Here is a 21,969-nt window from a genome sequence, read left to right on the forward strand (position 1 = left end):
ACTTTGAAGACGACTCCAGAATCCACTCTGTGCTATAGATCCTTGTTGGACAAATTGTCCCTGAATCTATTTATATTTGTTTTGTATTGTTATGAGAAAGCATTGGCTTATCCAGTTAGAAGGGTCTAGCACCGGTCACATAACTGCGCTGAAGTCTGGCAATACTAATCGAGAAAATGAAGGAATAGATAGGAAGACATCGAGGAAAGATTTCTTTACTCAATTTTTTTAGCAGAACTATACAGTTTAAAATCACTCAGAGAGTGAAAGAGATACTAACAGTGGCTTAACCAATTCCCAGTGCTTGTCTCCCTGAAATGATGATCTATTCATTTTTTTTCAGTGTTTTTTGACTCTTTCAACATGCATACTTTTGTGGTGGATTTCTTTCTTTTTTATTAAAAATGATATAAAGGAAACTTAGGCTTTCTCAAAAACGTGATGTACTCAAACCTAAAACAAAGCCTCGCTCAAGGCTGGATTTGCCAACCTACAGATTACACTGGGCAGCAGGTAGGCAGAAGCTGGAGTCGATCTGTGCTTTCCATCAAGCAGCCATGGAATGCTTCTTGCTGTGTTGGCCAGGCAGAGCATCCCAGGTCACTGAGCCACAAAGGGCAGCACAGAGTCCAGCTCCAGCCTTGTACTCTGTGACATGGAAAGAGCATGAGTGAGGAAAACTTTGATCTAACCCATTTTGTTTTTCAATCAGAGGACTCATGCAGGAGCCAAGCTCCTGCCAAGGCCAAAAAGGAGAGGAGCAGTTTTCCTCCTCCCTCATACCTGCACCATGAGTAAGAGTCACAGTTAATATTCTTTGTCTGTTCCTGGAGCAGCACACACATCTAATATTGTTTCCTAGACCAGAGGAGACCCTATGAAACGAGCATTTCCTCTAAAAACAGCTCTTTGCATGGCTCCGGATAATACGCAGCTGGTGTGAGATGGTCTGGCTGCAGAGCTTGGCTGGAATAACACTAACAAATCCAGAGCCCAAGCATCCTCCTGCTGCCCAGGAAAGCTGTCAGCAGCCAGAGGAAAATCCGGCACCTTCAGCTGCTGCCTGACGAGTGTGTGGTGGTCTGTCTGTCCATCTGCCCGTCTGTCCATCCATCCACACGTCCGTCACTCCCTGCCCGGTGAGGAGATCCATGCAGGGTGCATCACGGTGTCTCTGCTCAGCAGGCAAGGACAAATTGGGTTTCTCCAGAGGAAAAACTGGAAGTGTTTGTGTCCCTGGACAGTGTCTGGAAGTGTGTGGGTGTTTCTGCAGGCTCTGAGAGCCCGGCCCCACAAAATACTTAGGCACATGTGTAACTAGAAGTGACGTCCAACAGAGTGCTGCAGACACAGGCGCTTCCAGTTCCAGCAGGATCCAAGCAGTTTCCAAGATCCCAACTTTCCAAGAAGTTTTAATTTGTTGGTTGATTTTTATTTGTTTTTTTTTGTTTGTTTGTTGTTTTTGTGTCCAAGACTTCTTTCTGCCTGCCCATGCAGCAGCTGGATTGGACTCCCTGTGGGGCATGGCAGGTCTTACTTCTCATGAAGAAATACATCCACAAAACAAGGTACAAGAATTTGCACTGCTGAACACTGCTCAGTTATTAATGCAAAAAACAGAATTAATTCCGGTCCGAAAAGTTTGGAGGAAAGCAACAACAATGATGGGTACCATCTCATACCACAGGTATTTTACAGCAATTCCACTTTACATTCCCTGGCCAGCAGAGCTCCTGAGTAATGACATAGCCAGATGACACACAAGCAGAAAAGCCTCAAATGTGAATGAATATCAGTTTTCCAATTCTGAAAGGAATTTCATCATGCAAACTTTCTATCATATTCGAGAGAGCCAAAAAGCAGTAATAGCTCTGAGCTCATCTTTGTGGTGCTTTCTCCTGCACCAGAGGAACCTGAGCTGTTGACCTGTGGGAAACCTGACCATGGGGCACAGCTCCTGAAGACCTGGGGGGAAAATGCCTTACCGAGATCTGAGGGGAAACTTCTTTATAGAGGAGAAATCAATTGCAATCCTGATACAAGAAATATTGTTTCACCTAACAGTATCCAGCATTGCAAATGCTAATCATCTTATTCAAAGACACAGTGTTACTCAGCATATAAACCATTAAATTGCAATAATGACTCATATTTGAGCTGCAAAATTAGGCATGCATGTTTTCTGAATGTGCCAAATAGGCAAAACACCAGCTAGCCTTGGTATGTAGTTAGAAGAACATGCTTACACCACACGCTGAAGGAAACATGAAATCTGAACTATTTTTTTGTGTGTGCCCTAATGTTTTCTCATTTAATGAATATTAAAATGAAAATGTGTGTGAAAAAGCCTCAATCATTTGTCCGTAGAGTGAATTTACCAACCATCTGAGAAGATGCTGGAAATCTGGAAGAGAACACAGCAAACCTTTGCTCACCTATATTTCTTTTTCCTGTTTTAAAATGTAGACAATGCCTAAACAAATGGAAAATTGAATCAGACAAATATTATAGTGAAACATGGAAGATCTCCCATTTTATTTTGAAAATCATCAGAAGAGGAGCTGCACAGAAATAGTTGGTGATCTGCACTGACTTAAACTTTGTGCAAGTTGGTTCCATGCAGATTAATAGTCAACACAAAGGTTGTGGGAACCCCACTTCTCATCCACAGCATTAATCATTATCTGCAAAATTTTTGAGATGGGCACATTAAAACTTCCCTTGCTGGATCTGTATTTTTGTTTGTGTACGACAACATTTACTGTATTCATTCAACTATATCACATCTGATAAACATACTTTTCCATCATACCTTCTGGGCCCTCTTTAAAGAAACTACTGAATCAATGCCCAGACCTGCGAGTCAGAAAGCACTGCAAGAAAGCTGGTGGGGAGAGGGCAGTAGGAAAGAAATTTACAGCAGCTGAAGCCTGTGGCAGATCAGTGACTGCATTACCATGGTGTGACATAAACAGAAAAGGTATTTCCAGTCTTGGATTATATGGCAAAGGATGGGAGATTTGACTTATGAAGAGAGAATAAAATGGTAAAGCCTCCAGTTTCATACAATTGCAAGGGCTTAAGTAATGAGCTCAGATTAGAAATGCACACGGGGATCCAAACTTCCAATGAGTTGCTTTAAAAAGAGCAGTTTGCACATTTGTTGCCATACAGTCTGGGATGGCCTGCAGAACAGCAATAGTGTCTGCCAGCCCTTCCAGGCAACAAACACAGGGCTTCAGGCAGGTGTTAGCCAGTGGTGGATCTGAGCCCACCTGCCAGCTGCCTGTTTTGAGACGATCTGCTCCTGTCAAACATGATGTGGTGGTGCTGCTGTTACTTATCTTGGCTTAGCAAAGCCAGTGTGGGGCTTTCCTGCCTCTCCATCGCTCATTCCTGTCAGAGCGTCTTCATTGATTAGCCCAACTGATGTCTGTTAACCTGCCCCAAATCCAGAGGCACCAGTGCAATCCACAGGTGAATCCTTGCAAGGCTTCTTAACACAGTGTGACCAGCACCATAGAAAAGACGTGGCAGGAGCCTTGTGAATATAACATCCAGGCTTCTGGCTGTAAAAGGCGCACAGAGAAAGACCAAGGAAGAGGATAGCAGTCAAAACCTCCCCAACTACATTTCTGCATAAGGAGGTAGGAGCGTGAGACAGGCCAATAACAGGGTATGTGGGATCCCTGCACAAAAACTCATTGGCCTGAGCCATTCAGTACTGTGAGGATCTTCACTGCTGGGATCTGGTCTGAAGCCTGCCTCTAGGCTTCAGGCTGTCAGATTCCACTTAAAAAATGTGTTTGATTCTCGCTTTGTAGATGTAGCATCTGTCCCGCTCGTTCTACTGGGAGGAGAGAGGGAGTTGTGTAATTAAGTGCAAATAGGGTTCTCATGATGCAATACAGACTCATATAATACTTCCCAGGTGCCACTGTCTCCAACGACTTGGCAGGAGTTTCCCAGATGCGAGGCTCAGCTTAAGAATAGCAGCAAACTTGTGTGGTCCTGCAGAAGTGCTCCTTACGTGCAGTGCTCCGATACCGCGCTTGGGAACAGCTGTGCAAGTCCATGCGTATGGCCAGGATGGTGCTTGGAAGGGAAGTTTGGGTTATTTCTTATGCTTTCCTGTCCTCCTCTTCCCTTACAGCCAACCTTCACTGGAAAATCAAAATCTGTAAGTTTATCGCAGGGTGGTGGTGCTGTCAATCTGCTGCAAGCAGCTGGTTGGTGTGGTGTTCAAAAAAACAGCCTAGGACTTAAAAAAACCCAACAATACAACAATAAAAATTAAAAAAAAAAAAAACACCCAACAACAGTAGAAAAAAACAATGCAACAACTTTATGTAAGTAATCCTTACAAGGAGCAAAGTGTGGAGGAGTACAATAAGTTACATCCAAATACAGGATGGCAATTTAGGAGAGCTGACTGGTTTTCCAGTTGCAGACATGCAAGAAAATGGGGAGTGAACTGGTACAAGTGCCGTGAGATGAGGGATGTGAGTCCTGAGCCTGCAGAGACTCTGCAGGGCCATGCTGTGATTTCCATCTCCCTCAGCACTGACATTTCCTCTCTACTGTGACCACGCTAGTTGGGATAGCCTTATTTTTCTAGCAAATTCTCTGCTGACAAATATCAGCTGCTTACCACAATCTTTGCCTTTTGGCTGGATCCCGGAAGTGTTTAAAGCAATGAAAATAGAGATAGGTGCTATTTTATTTATTTATTTTAATAAGCAAAAGTACGAGCCAATATTTTTTCTCCAAAATCAAGGCTCATCCCAGCCTATCATGTTTTCACTGCTGCTGCTCCTGTCTCAGGCATGGCAAGTGGCACAATAAATGGATAATATGCTGCACAATCTGACATGGAGCTTTATTAATCAAAACAAGCCCTGCTTTTTTTGCTCAACAGGAAAGTTCAATCACTCTACTCTGGTGGAATCAGTCAACACATAATGCTTTCAGCTCGACATAATGTTAGACTGCAGATTTGGATCTACTCTCTTGCTGCTTCAGGGCTATTTATATCTTTGTGCCTTGAGGGCTTACTAATTAGCAGCCTTCTTCCACACCCTTTGATATCATTAACGTAATCTCAGTGTAAGCGACTGCTCTCTGATGATATCTCTGGGGGAATGGAGAACAGCTGGAACCATTCTACATAGCAGAGCTGGAACACTTCTCCCAGAGCAGCGGTTGAAAGACCGCAATAATTTTGCCTGTGCAAGCAAAGCACCCTGCCTTGCTCTGAGTGGCTGTGCCCGATGGGCTATCACAGAATCATTAAGGTTGGAAAGGACATTAAGATCATCTAGAAAGACTATCACCCTATGGCAGATGTAATCTCAAATTGAGTCCAGAACTGGGAGGTACTGAGGAGGTTAGTGTGGGTTTTTTAGGCCATTGCCAACATTATCAGGTAAGTACCTTTCAATACAATTATTCTTCTCTTGCCCTCCCTTACCTGCTTGTCTTGTCTTGTTGGTTCTTTTATAGTCAAAAGATACATAGTGTATTAAAGGCAAAGTAACAACAAAACCAGGAGGTGAAAATCTGGAATTTGAGACAGCAGCTGAGAGCTCAGTGCTGGAATTACTCAGCATTTCCCACACTGTTCAACCCTGTGGGACCTGGATTCTCACTTGGGAGAGCTGAGAACAAACCTAACACTGCTGAAATCTCAGCTCAGGTAGTTTCTAATAATGCAGTGGATAAGGTTTATTTAAACCATAATTGCTTGCATTTTTTTCCATATTACTCGCTCTGCTACTCCATATCATTAGTTAATTTAAAGGCCTGTCATTAACTTAGCAACTCACCCTGCAAAGAACAAAACTGGAGATGGGAGAAAGTTTTTTCCGTGTTACAAATGTACTTCAGACCAGAGCAACACTGCTGCCTTCCGATAGCAGCTCCTCCTCAATAAATGAGCCCTTATAGGAAAACATGAGGTTTCCAATAGCTGCTTTGATATCTGCCATTAATTCCCCACTCTTGCTTGCGTGGTCTCTTAGCAACTTCCTGCCCTTTGCTCCTTTTTATTCTTGTTCCTGTTCAAGCACTTCCTTTTGTTCCCAGTCTCTTGCTCCCCTTTAGACCGCTTTAGAGAAAGATAATAAAATCCTTGTGCAGATAGAAAGAACCAGCTACAAATGGCTGTGCGAGTATATTTATGTTTATAGCACAAAGCAAGAGAACAGGCTGTCCTGGGTTCTGGTTTCCAACTGCAGCGTAAATCCATCATCAAATATGTTACAACCCTGGAGAAGGGAGCAGAAACATAACAGTAGGCACTGCAGGACTCCAGCAGTTGTGTCTTAGAGGGCTCCATATCTCTTTACTCCCCAGAAGTGTAAAAGATGGAGGGTTTCACCCCAAATTAAAAGAGCAGCCATCTTCTGCTCTCTCATCCTAAAGCAGTTGTTAATTCAGTAACGTCAACCCTCCCAGTCACGCAGGTAGAAGCATCCATTTGGTGACTTCCCTTCGCCAGGCTTCATGCTGATTCTGTTTACTGCTCCTCAACTCTGTCCCAGGATGACAATAAAATAGGGAGAACTTGCAGAGGTGGCTTTGAAGGCTGAGGGAAAAGATGTGACAATGTCTTAATTTTTTATTTCCTTTAAATGTATTGTATGCAGAGCCATGCTAAGTACAAACCCGATGACAAGCTAAGAGCATTTTAGCAAGTCTGCCTCAGGAGTACATCCCTGTTCTGGTGGAAGGAAATGACAGCAATATATGCAAGAAAGGCTGGCTGAACTGGAGCCTTAGTGAGAGGTCTCCACATCTTAATAGACTTTGAGATAAATGGCCTTTTCTTGTCTCCCATATGGTTTTGCTTTCCATGTAACGAGGGAATCATAATTCTGGCTGAAGGAAAGGAGCTGTCCGGAGATAGAGCTGAGACTGGAGGGAAGAGGAGGTGAAAGGAAAGGAAAAGTTGAAGGGGAAGAGAGACCACGTCTGGAGAAGTCATTGTGCAGATGGGGAGTAACAAGATGAGCTTGTTTGGATGAAGGAATTGCCAGGCAGCCAAGTAGAGGAGAGCCAGCAGTTCGGGTGCAGGGCAGTGACTCTGGCTGTGTCTCTGTAGTGCTTCGCTCAGAAGGGTTTGCATCAAACACCCTCACACTGAGGGGCAGAGAACAGCGGCTTTCCTGGTCCTCTTCTTACTCTTTTCTCTTTTCTCTACTTTCTCCTAAACTTCTGGTTTAGCCAAGAATTTAAATACTGGCTTTCTTAGAGCAAAGTACGTAAATCCTGAAGTGCTCACTGTGCTTTAGGCCAAGTGCTTGCTTAAGCACTTTGCTGGTTTGGGCTCTCAGAAAAGCAGTTGACAGGATCTTATTGCCACCAACAGCATTACAAGTTTTGCTGAGGATGATGTCACTGGGACCGTGATCTTGCTGATGCTCTTGAGAAGAGGTAGAAGCAAAGCATGAGTGGACCATGCTCCAAGGCTGTGCTTACACCGCTAACATTCACAGAGTATTCACAGAGTAAGTTGGGAGCTCCAAACACCATCTTTCACCCTAGCAATATTTTATGCTTTGACATATTATTTGTCAACGTTAAAAAGATATAAAACATATTAAAAGCCAAAGCTAATGCACTCAATGAGAAGGCAGATCCATGCTTCAAGAAGTCTTCAGTTTTATAAACCAATTTAGCCTGGGTCTATTAAGAGCTTTTCCTAGTGACAGAGTGAGAGCATTTTCTCTGCTATAATCATATCAGCCTGTATTCTGGGTTAATGGAGATGAATATTACTGCCAGATTTTGTTCTTTCCCTGCATGTAATCTAATGCCAGATGGTTCTGAAGGGGTATTAAATCTCCCATGTGCATGACCTCCCCGAGGTTTTTATCATTAGAACCTTAAAATAATTCAAGGAAAGCTTTCCCAAAGCCTGATCATAAACCTCCTAATGAGGCACTGAAGTCACAAAGAAAATCCTCTTGTTAATTCCTGTTTGGTGTTTTTTCCCCTTTATGACAAATAGGCAAGAATTCACAGCAACAGAGATGCTTTTAAACAGTTTCAGTGGAAAACACATAAAAATGAGCATTCAGGTTAACAGTTCAGGTTCCCAGCAGGGTCTGGAGCTGCAGGAATGGATCAGCCATCTCCAGCCTCTAACACAGGGCCCATCAATGCCACCATCCCTCACTGTGAGTACAGCTCACTCTGTTCAGCAAGTGGCCTCTTTATTCCTAGTGCAACATAACACCTGGTGTCAGGATGAATATGTCTCTATGTCAGACGAGCAGCTGAACTCAGACCTCATCTATGCAAAGACGTACATAAGCACCACCTTTACCTTAACTTCAGTTCAGCAACAGCAGTTAAGTTCCTAAGAACTTCCTTAGAGTTTTCCTAAGAATTTTCTGCTCCTCGTCTGCACAGACCAGATGGCACATTTTTAACGACTTTATGTTTGGTTTTCTATTTCATGTTTACTGCATTACACTATGCCTTATTTCCGATATCAAGTAACAGCAAGACAGGACTGCTCAGAGCCTCACAGGCTTTCTGTACTTCTCATTAATGGGTCATCCAAAAACCAACTTAAGTATTCCTGCAGTCAAATCACATGTTATGAGAATAGGGAGAGATGAAATATAATCAGATTAAAATAAAAAAGTTTTTCCAGTTTTAGGGTATCCAAACTGGCCAGAAATTTTAGTTCTCAGAGACATATATGTTATGCTTGTAAAACCCAAATCTTATTAATATCTATTGCAAATGGGAACACTCAATGCCTTTGAAAAGCAACTCTTTTTTCAAAAATACAAAAGGAGGCTTCAGGTAGCTGAAGAACTAAATCCAGTCCATCAGGATACCGTTCAGGTGCATGGGACCACCTTGCCTTGCCCTGAAGCCCCAGACTCACCTCCCAGCACATAGGAATTATTTGGTCACTACTTGGTCAGTACTTGACTTTCAAGGTCAGGCTGGATGGGGTTCCAAGCACTTGATAGGGCATTGCAGGGGAGTTGGACCAGATGAGCTTTAATGGTCCCTTCTAACTTGAATGATTCCATGACTCTATCACTAAGGATCATCTCAGTGAGCAGTATACAGTTCCTTAGACTAGAGATGTTCTTGCACACTTGTTACCACCCGCTCTATCCACATAGTGCATGTGTGCAGACATATGACATATCTGCTGGCAGACACAGGAGGGTCAGAGCTGAACCATGGGCGCTGAGCTCTGTACAGCTACTGGAGAAAGCACCATCTTAGTAGACAGAAGCTCAGTTCATTAAACATCTCAATGGGAGTCTATCCCAAGTTTCTCGACTCGACCCTTATCCAACCATGACTTCTCCACCCTAATTCCATCCCTACTTCATATTCATTGACATCCAAATGGATCTCAGGCCATCTTTCCCACTTCCTTCTCCCTCTCAGGATCCTTATCAGCCTCGTTAGTAGCACATGAGATACCCAGCACCACTTCTGAGCCCTGTGCTACTTTGAGCTCATTTTGTTCGGCTCTACCCTCTCCTCATTCTCCCTCTGCCTTTCTCAAACATCTCCATTGAGGACAACCTGATAGCAGCTTGTCCCATCCAAAGCATCACTCCACCCAGACGGGGAGCATCCTGATTTGTAGGGATGACTCCTGGCAAAGGCTTTAGGGCCAAAACTTTCTCTGAGAGTGGAAAAGGTCAGAGCAGGCAGGGCCAGCAGCAGAATGACATCACTGCTCTGGGTCTGTATCCCAGTGGCAGCAGCACAGAAGAGGCAAAACCAGGTATGGAAGAAACCGATGACAACACAAAGAGCTTCTCACCCTGCAGCCTGTGACATCCTGCCCTGCGTACAGTCTTTTACAGCCACGCATGAGTTATTATCTATCCTGTGCCAAAAATAGACAGATAAATAAATAAATAAATAGTCAATCTCTTCTGCCTGCTTCCCTTCAAATAAAATGAGGAGCAGTGCTGCCACCAGCTCTGGCTGGGAAGGACCTGGTGGGCTGGGAGGACTGGGGCTTGGGCAGGGCCAAGGGCTGCCTGTCCCAAAGGACCAAAGTATTTCTGGCACACGGTGGGGCCAGCAGCTCTTGGACAAGGAATGATTTTACTAAAAAAGGAACTTCGAGAGCAATGTGGTCCCGCTCTGCCTACATCAGGAGGGACAAGGAGGCAGATGGCTGGCTGCATCCCCCTGCACTGCACAGAGCCCGGCACTCAGCAGCTAACTTCTATGTGGAAACTATTAGCAAATAATAACACTTCCCTTTATAGCTGTGTGTTTCCACATTGCTGCTTTCATTTTCTTTCTTTTTTCTTTCTACTGTTTTATTTGGTCTTTCTTTTTTTTTTCCTCCTTAGTACGTGGGTTTATTTTGTGTCACTGAGCACTAGCAAGGACGGAGAGACTTTTAGATTGCTGTAATCTGAATTCCATGAATAACAAAGTGACAAAGGTCTGTGATGAAACACAGAGTGCACCGTATCCACAAAAATAAGTACTCAGTGTTCCTTAAGAGATCGTTGAGATAACCGTGACATAACTGAGTACCTGGTTGCATCCACTTAAATCAGTTAATATGCTCCCAGAGCAGAACCATCTACCTTAGGAAAAGAAGCAGCAGTAAAGCCCTTACCAGTAGGAGAAATTAATGCATTCCACTTCGACAGAAATAAATTATTACGAATCAGTCTAAAAATATGTTTGTCCCGTGTGGGAGAACACACTCTTCTATTCATCAAGTGGCTTTCAAATAATGATTAAACATCTTAAGACAGAAGACAATTTTGCTCACGCAAAATAAACACTACTAAAAGTTACACGACAAAGACCATCCTTTTTTTTTTTTTTTTTTTTTTTTTTTTTTTTAAATTTTAAAACATCTGCAGCATTTTGACCAAGAGTAGTTCCCCACAGGTGAGACAGACAGAATGTCTGCTGGGAAGAATGTGCAAAGGACTCTGATAACTGCAGTGTGATTTTTTTTCAGTTGCCTATCAAACGTTGATTTTTCCAAATAACTTTTGCTGAATTAAATTTATATTTGGTAATAATCTTCTAGTCACACCTACAGTCTCAGTGGCATCTCAAATGGAGATAGATCAGATTTAAAAGTAACTTTTGTGACGTTTTGGGGAAAAGTACATGAGTAGGATGATGGTTTTTTTGGTTTGGTGGGACAAGTTCTTGTAGGTATAAACTGATCTATCAACAGAGGTGCTGGCTTTCCTGCACCACTAGTTTCTGGCACTTGATTTTCCAGGTGTCTCTGGGCAGTCCCTGCAGACTCATCCTGGTAGCAATCCTCTGGTAGAAGGTTTCTGGCTGAGGGAATGTGCAAGAACAAGAAGTTAGGCAAAATAAAAGTGCTTAACCGTTAATAATAATAATAATAATGAGATTATTGAACTAAGTTCATGTGTACAGAAAATTTATCCTGTGAAACATTCCCAAAACTTTGGTCCACATTTACAGCTCAACCCATCTGGTGGAAGAGGAATGAGAAACCCCTTCCCATCTGCTCTGCAGAGCAGGTGCAGCACAGAGCAGGCAGATATTGCCCAGTACTTAACCAGCAGATCTGGTGGTGCTGCTGAGACTGATTCCACAGATACCTTTATTTGGAAGAGTGAGAGACGGGCCTCTTAGCTGCAACATTTCCAGCAGTCCTCCTTTTCTTCAGCAGCACAATCATAATTTAAGGCTTAGCACTCATCCAACCCAAGCAGTGCTGAGAGGCGGTGCTTCCACTGATACTTTTTCCATTACAAAATAGCATTCTATCCAAACATAGTTTGTTTGACACCAATAAATCAGGGCAGCTCTTTCAATCAGATCTGAGGCTGAACGAGGCTAAAGTTTTGTTGTTTTTTTTGTTTTGTTTTGTTTTTTTTGTTTTGTTTTTTTTTTTTTTTTTAAAAAAAGCTTATAAAATTTGGTGACTTTTCAAAGCAAACTTTTTCTGTTGTTGTTGAAGTGGCACAGCCCAGCACTCCCTGTTCCTGGCAGCAGCTCAGAAGGGCTCTGAGAAATGCATCTCTTGTGGCAGCTCTGACCCAAATGAAATCAAGAAACCTTGGAAATCTCACTTGAGATGGATTTTTGTGGGTTTTCCAGTTTAAACAGGTGGAGATAAGCTAAGATAAGTGTCTGAGAGAGATCTGCAGCATATGGAAGGTTCATCTCTAACAGAAATGTCTCTATTTTTGTGTCTTCTCCTTCTTTTGAGATATGCGTACAGACACTTGATTAACAGTGGAGAGAGTTATGTAAATTAATGGCTGGTTAAAATAGATATAGTAGAGAGGAGCTTTCATTCTCAGCTCCAGTGGATGCCTTCCAAAGGAGAGATTATTTTAATTGGCCAGCCAGCGCTTCAGGGTGGGTTTGAAATGACAGGGAGAAGATCTTCAAAAGCTCAGCACTTCTGATGCTTTTCCCAGGGAACAAGGACAAAAGGAAACAACACACTTGTTCTGTTAGTTAGGTATTTTAAATGCACTGCTTCAGATCAGATCAGAAGTTTTTCTACCGTGCTCGCTATGCCAAAAAGAGAAACAGACAGCTTTATTTGCAGAACAGCTTTCACAAGTTGTACCACAGTTTATTTTATGATTTCAATATCTTCTGTATTTCTTTTACTCCATTTCTTCATTACTAACTCAACATTACCAAGTGTTGCTAAGTAACATCCTGTAGGCATCTATAATTTTCCTACATGACTGCACTACAACTGAACATTAACACTTTGCAAGGCAGTAACTACCAGCAATAGCCAATGTTTTACTTTAAGGGTACCATGGTACATTCTCATTACAGCAGTAGGGTAAAGATGGGTGCCTCCAAATAGCACCCATCACCAGGGTAATCCACCATTCATCTCCTGGAGCTTGATGTCATAGAAGGTCCAACACCAGAGGAATGCACTTACCTAAAGAAGGGGCTGAAAAAGACATAGACCAAGACATATTTTAGTTTACCTCCTGACTGGAGTGATTTGCTGGTGTTAACCAACATGGACAGAGTGAAAATCCATGTCTCAGAAAATAGGTGATGATGGCACTGCAGTGATGTAAGGCGAGATGCTAGGAGCTGGGTTCCAACACACACTGAGTTCAGGAGTTTTCCTGAATAAAATTTGAGAAGTCAGACATATAGTTAATTACTGGGGAAAAACATCATTTTTCACCTTTTTCTGTGGTAAAAGAAATTAAAGGCAAAATATATATATATACCTTTAATAATTTCAAAATGTGTTTTCTCATCGATCTCCAATTGGTGTAACCAGGCTTGCAGGAAGTTCTAAAGCTGTGGTGGGACAGAGGAGAGCTTTGGGGACACTGGGCATTTCAGAAACATAGCTCAGATTGTGCCAGGTGATGTCTGCCTGTCTCAATCTTAATGATACTTTACAGTAAAACTTACGCTAAAGTGGAGATGGAATGCGTGTGTGAGAACCTGTGTTCATACACGCACACATACAGACTGTACACATGCGTGTGCTGCTGCATACGTGTTCACACATCTAGCAGCACAGGGAATAATTATACAAAATCTTAATTTCATGTATAGTACTTCCCCCCTTTTCTTGGTTGAAGGTCTACCATGGACATGTTTCATTACATAATTCAGGCTTATTCCTTCTCAAGGAACTGATTGCTCTGCCATGTTCAATGAAGTAATGAAACATTGAATAAATCTTTCTAGTGGAATAACTGCATGATACTAAACCAAAGTTTTATCTTATCCTCACCGTGTACTCCGGTTTCTTTAAATGCATCTTCGCAGCAACCAAACGAGCCATAAATTAGTCATGATGATATTACAGCTGAATTTAATTTAAAGTCTCTCAGCAAGTTGTTAAGGGTTTCTTGCCTAGGTCACTCCTAAGGAAATTTGAAAACTCTGGTATGATTTATGAATATTGCTATATTACTAGAGTATAAAGGACTATGGGGAATATAAACACATAAACCTCTGTTTAATTCAGCTCCAATAAAAATTTCATTTCTTATAGCAAAATAAACACGTAAATCAATGTTTAATGATTCTGTTGTTTTATTATGTAACTTATTATTTGCCTTTAAACATCCAAGCCAAATAAAATCTGGGACCCCGCTCATTTCTGCTGAAACATAATTAGTTAACAATTAGATCTGTTCTGCAGAGGTTGCTTCCTTCAGTGGAAATAATAACACAAAATAAGAGAAGACAGCCCAGGAAAAAAAGGCCTGGCTTCTCCTTTCCTCCCTGTATAAACACATTAGCTCTGTTATTAGCCAATTCCTCAATGTAAACATCTTTTTTTTTTCCCTTGGAATTTACTCAGCTGTCTGGGGGATAATTACTTCCCTAAAATTACCATACATTCAGTATTCAAGTTCAGAGGTGTTTTTACCTTGAGGCTTCTGCAAGTTCTGTGGACATACAACTTCTTTTGCTCTTCTCATCATGCAGATTCTCCTTGTATAGGGGAAATAGTCCCATTGATATTAACCTCCTACAGGTAATGGGACAGCAATTGGCTACAGATAATAACGGGAGAGAAAGGGTTAACTTCTGGGTAAAGGACTTGAAGATTTAGCCATTTTTGTCAGACTTCAGGAGATACCTAATGATAATTTCCTTCTGAAAGAAGCCAAAGGCACAAAACAGCTCATCACGCATTTAGACTCATTTTGATCACCTGCAGATGTTCTAGATCTCCTTTAAAGAAGTAAGGACCGTGGGACTTCCACAGGCAGTAACACAGGGATGTTTTTCATCACTTACCCATTGACATCCATAAGCACAAGGATCTGCTGCCTTTTGCAGTACTGTGCCTTCTCAGCATCCTTTCCCTGTTGAGTGTGTAACTTCCCAAGCCAGCATCTTTTCTAACTTACCATAGGGACACACGTTCATTCTCTGAATTATTACACATAGTCTTTGGTCACTGGGATACAATAATTCCACAGGATAAACCAGGTTTTCTATTGTCAGTGTTGCTTGACCTTAGATGAGCCACTTAATCTGTTTCTCTCCCTGTTTCACTGCCTATTTAAGTTGGATAATATTGGCACGACTAACCTGCTGAAGAAGGTGACAGTCTACACAAATAACTGATTTAAGTTTAATATTTCTCAAGTACCAAACTGCTGAAAAATGCTGTCAGTCCAAAGTTTACACTGCTGTAATTACAGTATACAATGGAAATTGGGCAGCTAGGCAAATCTCCTTGTGCCAGCCTTTTTCTCTCCTACTCAACTTTGCATGTACATGTTCAATGGGAAAGAAATTTGAAAATTGAAGTGCCCTTGAAATTAGATCAGAAACTTTCAACCAATGGAGAACGTCTATTAGCCACGTCTATCAACATCGACCTCGCTGTTTCTTCTAGCTGACTGATCCTGTTGCTTCATGTGCCAAAATCCTCTATTACTGGTAAAGGAAGAAGTGAACATTTGGAGGAAAGGATCATGGTAGGTCAGGGGTCACCCCATCTATTCCGAGGCCCTAACACCTTGCTTTGCAATCTGCTTGTCAATGAATTCAGATGTCATTATTCCATTTGGTTGGAAATTCCCAGCAAAATAGTGCTTGCCCCGTATTTCTTCCATCCTGAGAATAACAATCTAATTTTCTGAGGTTAGTATTACATGCCTCAGTGAAAGCCTTGTACAAAACTTAATGCAGTATATTCTGTTTCCTCTGCTGGAGGAGCAAGAAAGAAAAATGCTTCTTTTAGTCTATATAGTTATCAGAAGGGCTGAAGCTTTAGTGTGAACAAGACTGCACTCCCACTAAATGCATGCTGTCTTGAATCCCTTCCCTCCCTCTCCTGGGTCTTTAGTTATAACTTTCTTCCATTTGGGAAATGCCTGGCACATTTTGGGCACCACCAGGAACAAAAACAACCTTTGTACCTTTCAGCCACAGCCAGCTCAAGGCATTTTGGAAAAACAATCTGCTTTGTCCTCACTTTGAGTACAAATGGAACAGGGGGCAAAGAGGGACTTTTCATTTCCTCAGTGCCATGTTCCCATAGAGAATTCCTAGGATTTCTCAGCATCCACCTAAACAATTCACAGTGCAGCTATACCACATTACCAAGTGTTTCACTGCCTACCAGGTTTGTACACCTTCAAGTAGAATAAAGCATAGAATAATTTGATTGCGTGCTATTTTGTTACAAAAATGAATAAACTTGGGCTGTTTGCCTCTGGTAAAATGGCCAAGAAAAGAAAAAGCAACCAAAACAATAGCCTGGAGATAAAAAGCCCCAAAGTCCCAGAAAATGTCAACTCCAAGAAATGTGGTGGGTGTAAAAACCACAAATTAAGCTTTACATTCATATACAGCATCAACGTCTGTTCCAAACAATGCTCAATGGTGAGAGCTGGGAACCCCGTGAGTGCTGCCTCCCACTGCAGACATGCTTCCCATTCCTTGCTCTGCGTGTCCCACGGCTGCTCCTTCCCACAGATCCTTCCCATGGACAGCCCTGCACAGCCACCATCTGTTCTGCACTGCGCCGGGAGCAGTTCTGCTTCTTCCTTGCAACACTCGTTCCAGTAGGATGGAAGTGGGTTTGCTCCAATAGCTGGGGTAATACCTCATGGCACTGTGCAGACAGGGACCAGAACAGGTCACTGGATATGGATCTACCTCTTACTCTGCATAAATTTTTGGGGAGCTGTGGAATTCATGGACCTTCTGTGGATCTAGCAGAGTACTGAAGGTGACTCATGACTTTAGCCCAGAGTACACAGCATTCATCCAGAACAAAAATTGAGACAGTAATTAATCCTCATTTCCCAGAATAAGTCAGGAGAGGAAGGAAAATGTCAGATACATTACTAATACTTGCAAAACAGTATTCATAGAATCATAGAATGGTCTGGGTTGAAAAAGACCACAATGACCATTTAGTTTCAATCCCCCTGCTATCTGCAAGGTCACCAACCACCAGACCAGGCTGCCCAGAGCCACATCCAGCCTGGCCTTGAATGCCTCCAGGGATGGGGCATCCACAACCTCCTTGGGCAACCTGTTCCAGTGCATCATCACCCTCTGCATGAAAAACTTCCTCCTAATATCTAACCTAAACCTCCCTTGTCTTGGTTTAAAATGATTCCACCTTGTCCTATTACTATCCACCCTTGTGGATTTCTGGACTAAAAAATAAATCACACCAGAATTTTTTTTTCCCCAGCAAAATCTCCAAAATTTGACCAGCATTGTTTTTTCTTTGTTTGCTGAGCAAATGCTTACTGTCATACATAAGGAACAAATACACAAAATCTGTAGAGCACAAATCCTCAGTTCTGCAAGACCTCAGTAACTGCTAACGATATTACAGAAGCTATAATGCACAGAGTGCTTCAGTGGAAAAAAGTACTTTTGAACAGCCTGTGTTTTATTATTACATACCACCAAAGCATCAGAAACTATTTTAAAAGAGTCTTTATAAATATTTGTTTTAATGCAATTGGCATAAGATCTCACTGAACCAGTGAGTGGAAAAGAATATTCTTGTATAAACCTACTTTTTCTCTGACCTATACAGTTTTTGGAAATTAATCTAGATGCTGTTACATCATGCAGAGAAGGGAAATACACAGTAGGACTTAAAATCTTCAATCAAACTCACTTGTGCTGTGGTATTTGTGAAAAATAAATGCTTGCCCATCTTCAAGACATTCCCAGAGAGTTGGCATGGTAGGTGTGCTCAAATTTTTCAAGCGTGAAGGAGCTACTGAATTGCTGGCAAAGTGAGCTAATGTTGAACTAACATGAACTTCATGCAAATTTTTGAGATTGCCAGAGCTGCTGGTTGAGGTGAACTTGTAGTAACAGGCTTGTCAGAGAGCTGCCTGTCTGGCAGGCTGCGTGCTGCAGCTGGAGCTGCCTTGGCTTGATTCTGCTCTGAAGTTGGGACAAGCTTGTGCAGCCTGGCTATAAACATTGAGCTATGGAGGAGACATAGCCCCAGAGCAGCTGAATGTCAAGGCAATCCCAGAGCCAAGACAAATCTTCAGAGAAGCTCCAAAATGGAAAGTTTATTGAGATCCAGATTGGGTCAAAGCCCATTTCAGGTGTGCTTAGGAAGCTGTGGACTTGGGAGAGTTGACTGTCTGGGATGCCCATAGCTGGAAAGGCATCTCTGCCTTAAGACAAGAAGAGCCATGGAGCTGCACACATGGAGCTCAGCTCCATCCACCACAGCAGTGTGGCAAGATCTCCAGGGAGAAATGACACCTTAAATAAAACCCAGTATAAAAATGAAACAAAAACCCAAATGGGTAAGGGGGATAAGACAAGGGGGAATGGCTTTAAAGTAAAGGAAGGGAAATTTAAGTTAGATGTCAAGAGGAAATTCTGTACTCAGGGGGCGGTGAGGCAGTGGCACAGCTGCCCAGAGCTGTGGGTGCCCATCCCTGGAGGTGTTCAAGGCCATGGATGGGGCCCTGGGCAGCTTGAGGTGGTTGGAACAGGGTGGGCTTTGAGGTGCTTTCCAATCCAAGGCTTTCTATGATTCTTTATGGACAACATTCACCAGCTGCTGCTCTTGTTCCCTTCCCAGCTCACTGTCGGAAAGGCTTCGCTGATTTTTCGCCAAATGACATGTAACAAATGGCCAATGAAGCAAACAGTAAGACCAGGCCAGAAAGAAAAGAGAAATCATCTAAAAGGAGGACAAATGAGTCTTCAGAGAATATGAGCGGCAGAGAATGCACTGATTTTGTGTCTGGTACATTTTGCTTCATTTCCAGTAATTCATGCCCCGTAAGATTTCTAGAAACAAATAGATCAAACATTTACAAAAAAAGAAACAACAACAAAAAAAAAGCCCCAAAAAAGCAAGCTGAGCCACTTCAGCCAATGAAAAAGTGGATCCAAGATGAGCAGGGAGAAAAATACAAGATTTCTAACAGTTCTGACAATCAAAACTGATTGTCATTGTGCCAACAACTTAGAATTCTTCTACTTCTAATTTCAAGTGAAAGAAGTTAATAAACAGGATCATTTCTTCTATCCCTGAACTCTGTCAGCAGGATTCCTCCACCCTGCTGCTTTGCACTAGATGGTCTGCAGACCTCAAACATCACCTTTGGGCGAAGGTCTGTGTTTCCTTTTTGGAGCTGACCAGTGTTTAGCACACTGCTGGAGCTAACCAACCCTCCAATGACAAAGCCAACCAATGCTGTGAAGGCAGCAAACCTTCCAATATCACCACTATGCACCCCAGTGAGTCGCTGCTGTCACCAGTGCTGGGTGCTTTAATACACCCTCTGGGTGTGACACTGGAGAGAACTTTGGAGAAGATCTGAAGCAGAAAACGTAGTGGGAACAAGGTTGAAAAAGACAACAGGAGGTGATGAAATAGAGAATTTAAGTAAAAAAGGGTCAGATTTGTATATAAACAAAAATATACAAATATAAAAATATGTACATATAAATAAAAATAAAATATAAAAATATAGATAAATAAAAATATAAATAAGAAAGGTGCTGGAACAGGCTGCCGAGAGAGGCTGTGGATGCTCCACCCCTGAAGGTGTCCAAGACCAGGCTGGATGCAGCCCTGGGCAGTCTGGTTTATTACCAGATCTGGAGTTTGTTGGCCCTGTCTGTGGTGGGATTTTGGAACGTGATGATTATTGGGTCCCTTCCAACTCAAGCCATTCTATGATGAATCGTAGTAACAAAATAATGCTCATTCATAGCCTCATTATGAACAAGCAGTAGCTGTGTATGGGCAGATTCTTCCCAGGACCACTTTCCACATCTGTGTTTTCCATTAAGATGGAGGAAGTGTCTCTGGAGCACACGCTGCTGGTGTCTCTCTCTACCCAGTGACTATGAAAATCAAAACTGTGTCTGTTACACAAATATTGGGAAATAATTCTCTAGATAAGCTGTGCATGTATTTGCAAGTAAAATATGCAGCCATACCAGTCTGTGCACACAAAGCACACAATTTGTACGTGCAAATAGGAGCTCCAGGCAGGTTAATGCTTTACAGGAGACCAAACTCTCAACCAGAGACGCAAATCCAGAGGAACTGTCACTACAGCCACACCACCAAATGACAAAAGAACAATTACCCCCCAATAATCATGTCTTCATTTCTGCTTGAGCCTCTTGCACAATCCTCCCTCGCTTCCCTTATCCATGATTATAGCTCAGATAAGAACTCTCCTACCCTCACCATCTAATATCTGTACAATCTTACAGGCATGGTTCAGACCGATTACACTTGGCTACTAGACAGAAAATTGCATTTGACTTCTGGTTTTCCATTTCTCCTCCGGTTTCATTTTCTCTTAAGCTTAAAAACATTTCCATTAAAGAAATCATTTCCTTTCTCTGGGAGGCTGAACCAAAAGCCACTAAAATCCCTGACAGTCTTTTCATTAGGGTGCCAGGGCTTTACATTAGACTTTCAATTAGAAGTAGTGAATGTAGAAGTATAAAGAAGTGAAAGATAAAGGAGGAGGAGGTAGGAAGTGGAAAAGTTCCACCAACATTTACAAACCTCTAAGGTTTCATTTGGCTTTACGTTAAGTTGAGGTCAAAGGTTTGGGACAGCTTTTATTCTCCTCATTGCCCATTTCCTCTGATCTTCTTCTCCAGAGGGGGAATCCTGACAGATGAGCTGTGAAGAGGGAAGAATCAATCTGATAAAGCTGGACTCAGAGCTGAGCGATGGAGCAACCACTTTGCATTGCCCTGAGCTGGGAGCACGAGATGAGGTTGCTAGTGGGAAATAGTTCGCTTGGGGACAGTATTTTACAAAGCCTCACCCAGGGGGATAGACATTTTGTCCTCCAGAAGCAGAGGGATCCTGGGTGACTCCACTGCTGTCCCACCAGCCTTGGCTTCATAAGAGGGACAAGGCAGTGAGAAATGGATTTTGGTGGTCAAGTCAAAGAGATATGAGTGATACGAGTCTGTAAGGAGAGACTGTATCTTTAGGTTAACTTACTGTTTTTAATTTTCAGCTGGTGTACTGTGAAAATCAGAGCGGATTCTGGCATGTCTTCTAGCTAAATTCAGAGTAAGTACAAACGGATAACAATTGCTGAATTTAACCAAAATAAGCTAATCTGTTAGATAATTTGAGGAAGGAAAATGTAACAGGAACCTGGTAGGAGAGAAGGATGTTCGCAAAAGGTGCTGATAAAACCTGTCGCCTGGGGGGCACAGTGGGAGAAACAGGGACCTTTCAGACCATTTTTAAACTATCGATACAATCTAATAGTCCATCTTCTGAGAAAAATCTAATATTTTGGGAGCTGATTCTTTTCAAACACCTGGGTTACATCCTGATGGAAACGATGCTGGCTCCATGGGACAGACAGCCCTGAACACCTGTGCCTTCAGCTCTTATTTTCTCCTTGAGTTTGCTTGCACAAGTGTGGTGAAGCCCTGCTTGGAGCAGAGGGACCAGATGCTGCTCACACACACATGCAAGTAGCTCCACTGTGATCAACCAGTAACATGAGATAATTTAAAAACAAGCTTTCCTTTGTCCCGTACAAATAATATTTTCATTATTCATGTTCAAGAGGCTAAGCAGCAAAAATGAGGCTTTCTTCTTAATAAAAAGCTTATGCTTTTAAAGCAAACAACACTAAACGGGGGCTGCTGGAATTTTGCTCACTGGGGAGGGCACAGCAGAACTGATGGGGAGTGTTGCATGGTGACACATCCTCAAATCTCTTTGGAATAATTAAAAACACCATTTAACACAACACTTTCAATTTGTTCCCATTCCTACCTGGGATGGCTTTTCTCTGGGAGTGAGTCTGTTGGCGCTGCATTTTCCCACCTCGATGTGCCAAATCCCAGGAGATTTCCCACTGCTGGGGTGCTGGGCTGCTCTTTGCACCCACTCTGTAAGCAAACAGGTCATTGCAGCAAACCATAAGACACTTGAAGCCCCATTTGCACAACACAAGTGAGATCTTTTTGCATTAGGGATAATCAGGG

At 42.4% G+C, this 21,969-nt stretch overlaps 1 protein-coding gene across 24 annotated transcripts in view; it reads right to left on the reverse strand.

Moving 5' to 3' along the window:
• Positions 1-383: 383 nt before the first annotated feature.
• The window catches only part of LOC104913192 (uncharacterized), an 81,393-nt gene continuing 59,807 nt past the window's right edge, over positions 384-21,969 (reverse strand). For 11 of the 24 annotated variants that reach the window (XR_014886322.1, XR_014886325.1, XR_014886329.1 and 8 more), the window contains 3 exons: positions 21,758-21,873; positions 12,972-20,632; positions 384-11,316 (listed from right to left, as the gene is read on the reverse strand). Coding sequence is in view for 1 of the 24 variants with exons in the window: in XM_085235722.1 (XP_085091848.1) it covers positions 20,549-20,632; positions 21,758-21,873 (200 nt within the window). In the remaining 23 variants the exon portion in view is untranslated. The remainder of the gene's footprint in view (positions 11,317-12,971; positions 20,633-21,757; positions 21,874-21,969) is intronic. The other 13 variants (XR_014886343.1, XR_014886338.1, XR_014886344.1 and 10 more) reach the window with 13 other exon arrangements.

Source organism: Meleagris gallopavo, chromosome 14, assembly GCF_905368555.1.
Source record: "Meleagris gallopavo chromosome 14, MGAL_WU_HG_1.1, whole genome shotgun sequence".
NCBI lineage: Eukaryota > Metazoa > Chordata > Aves > Galliformes > Phasianidae > Meleagris > Meleagris gallopavo.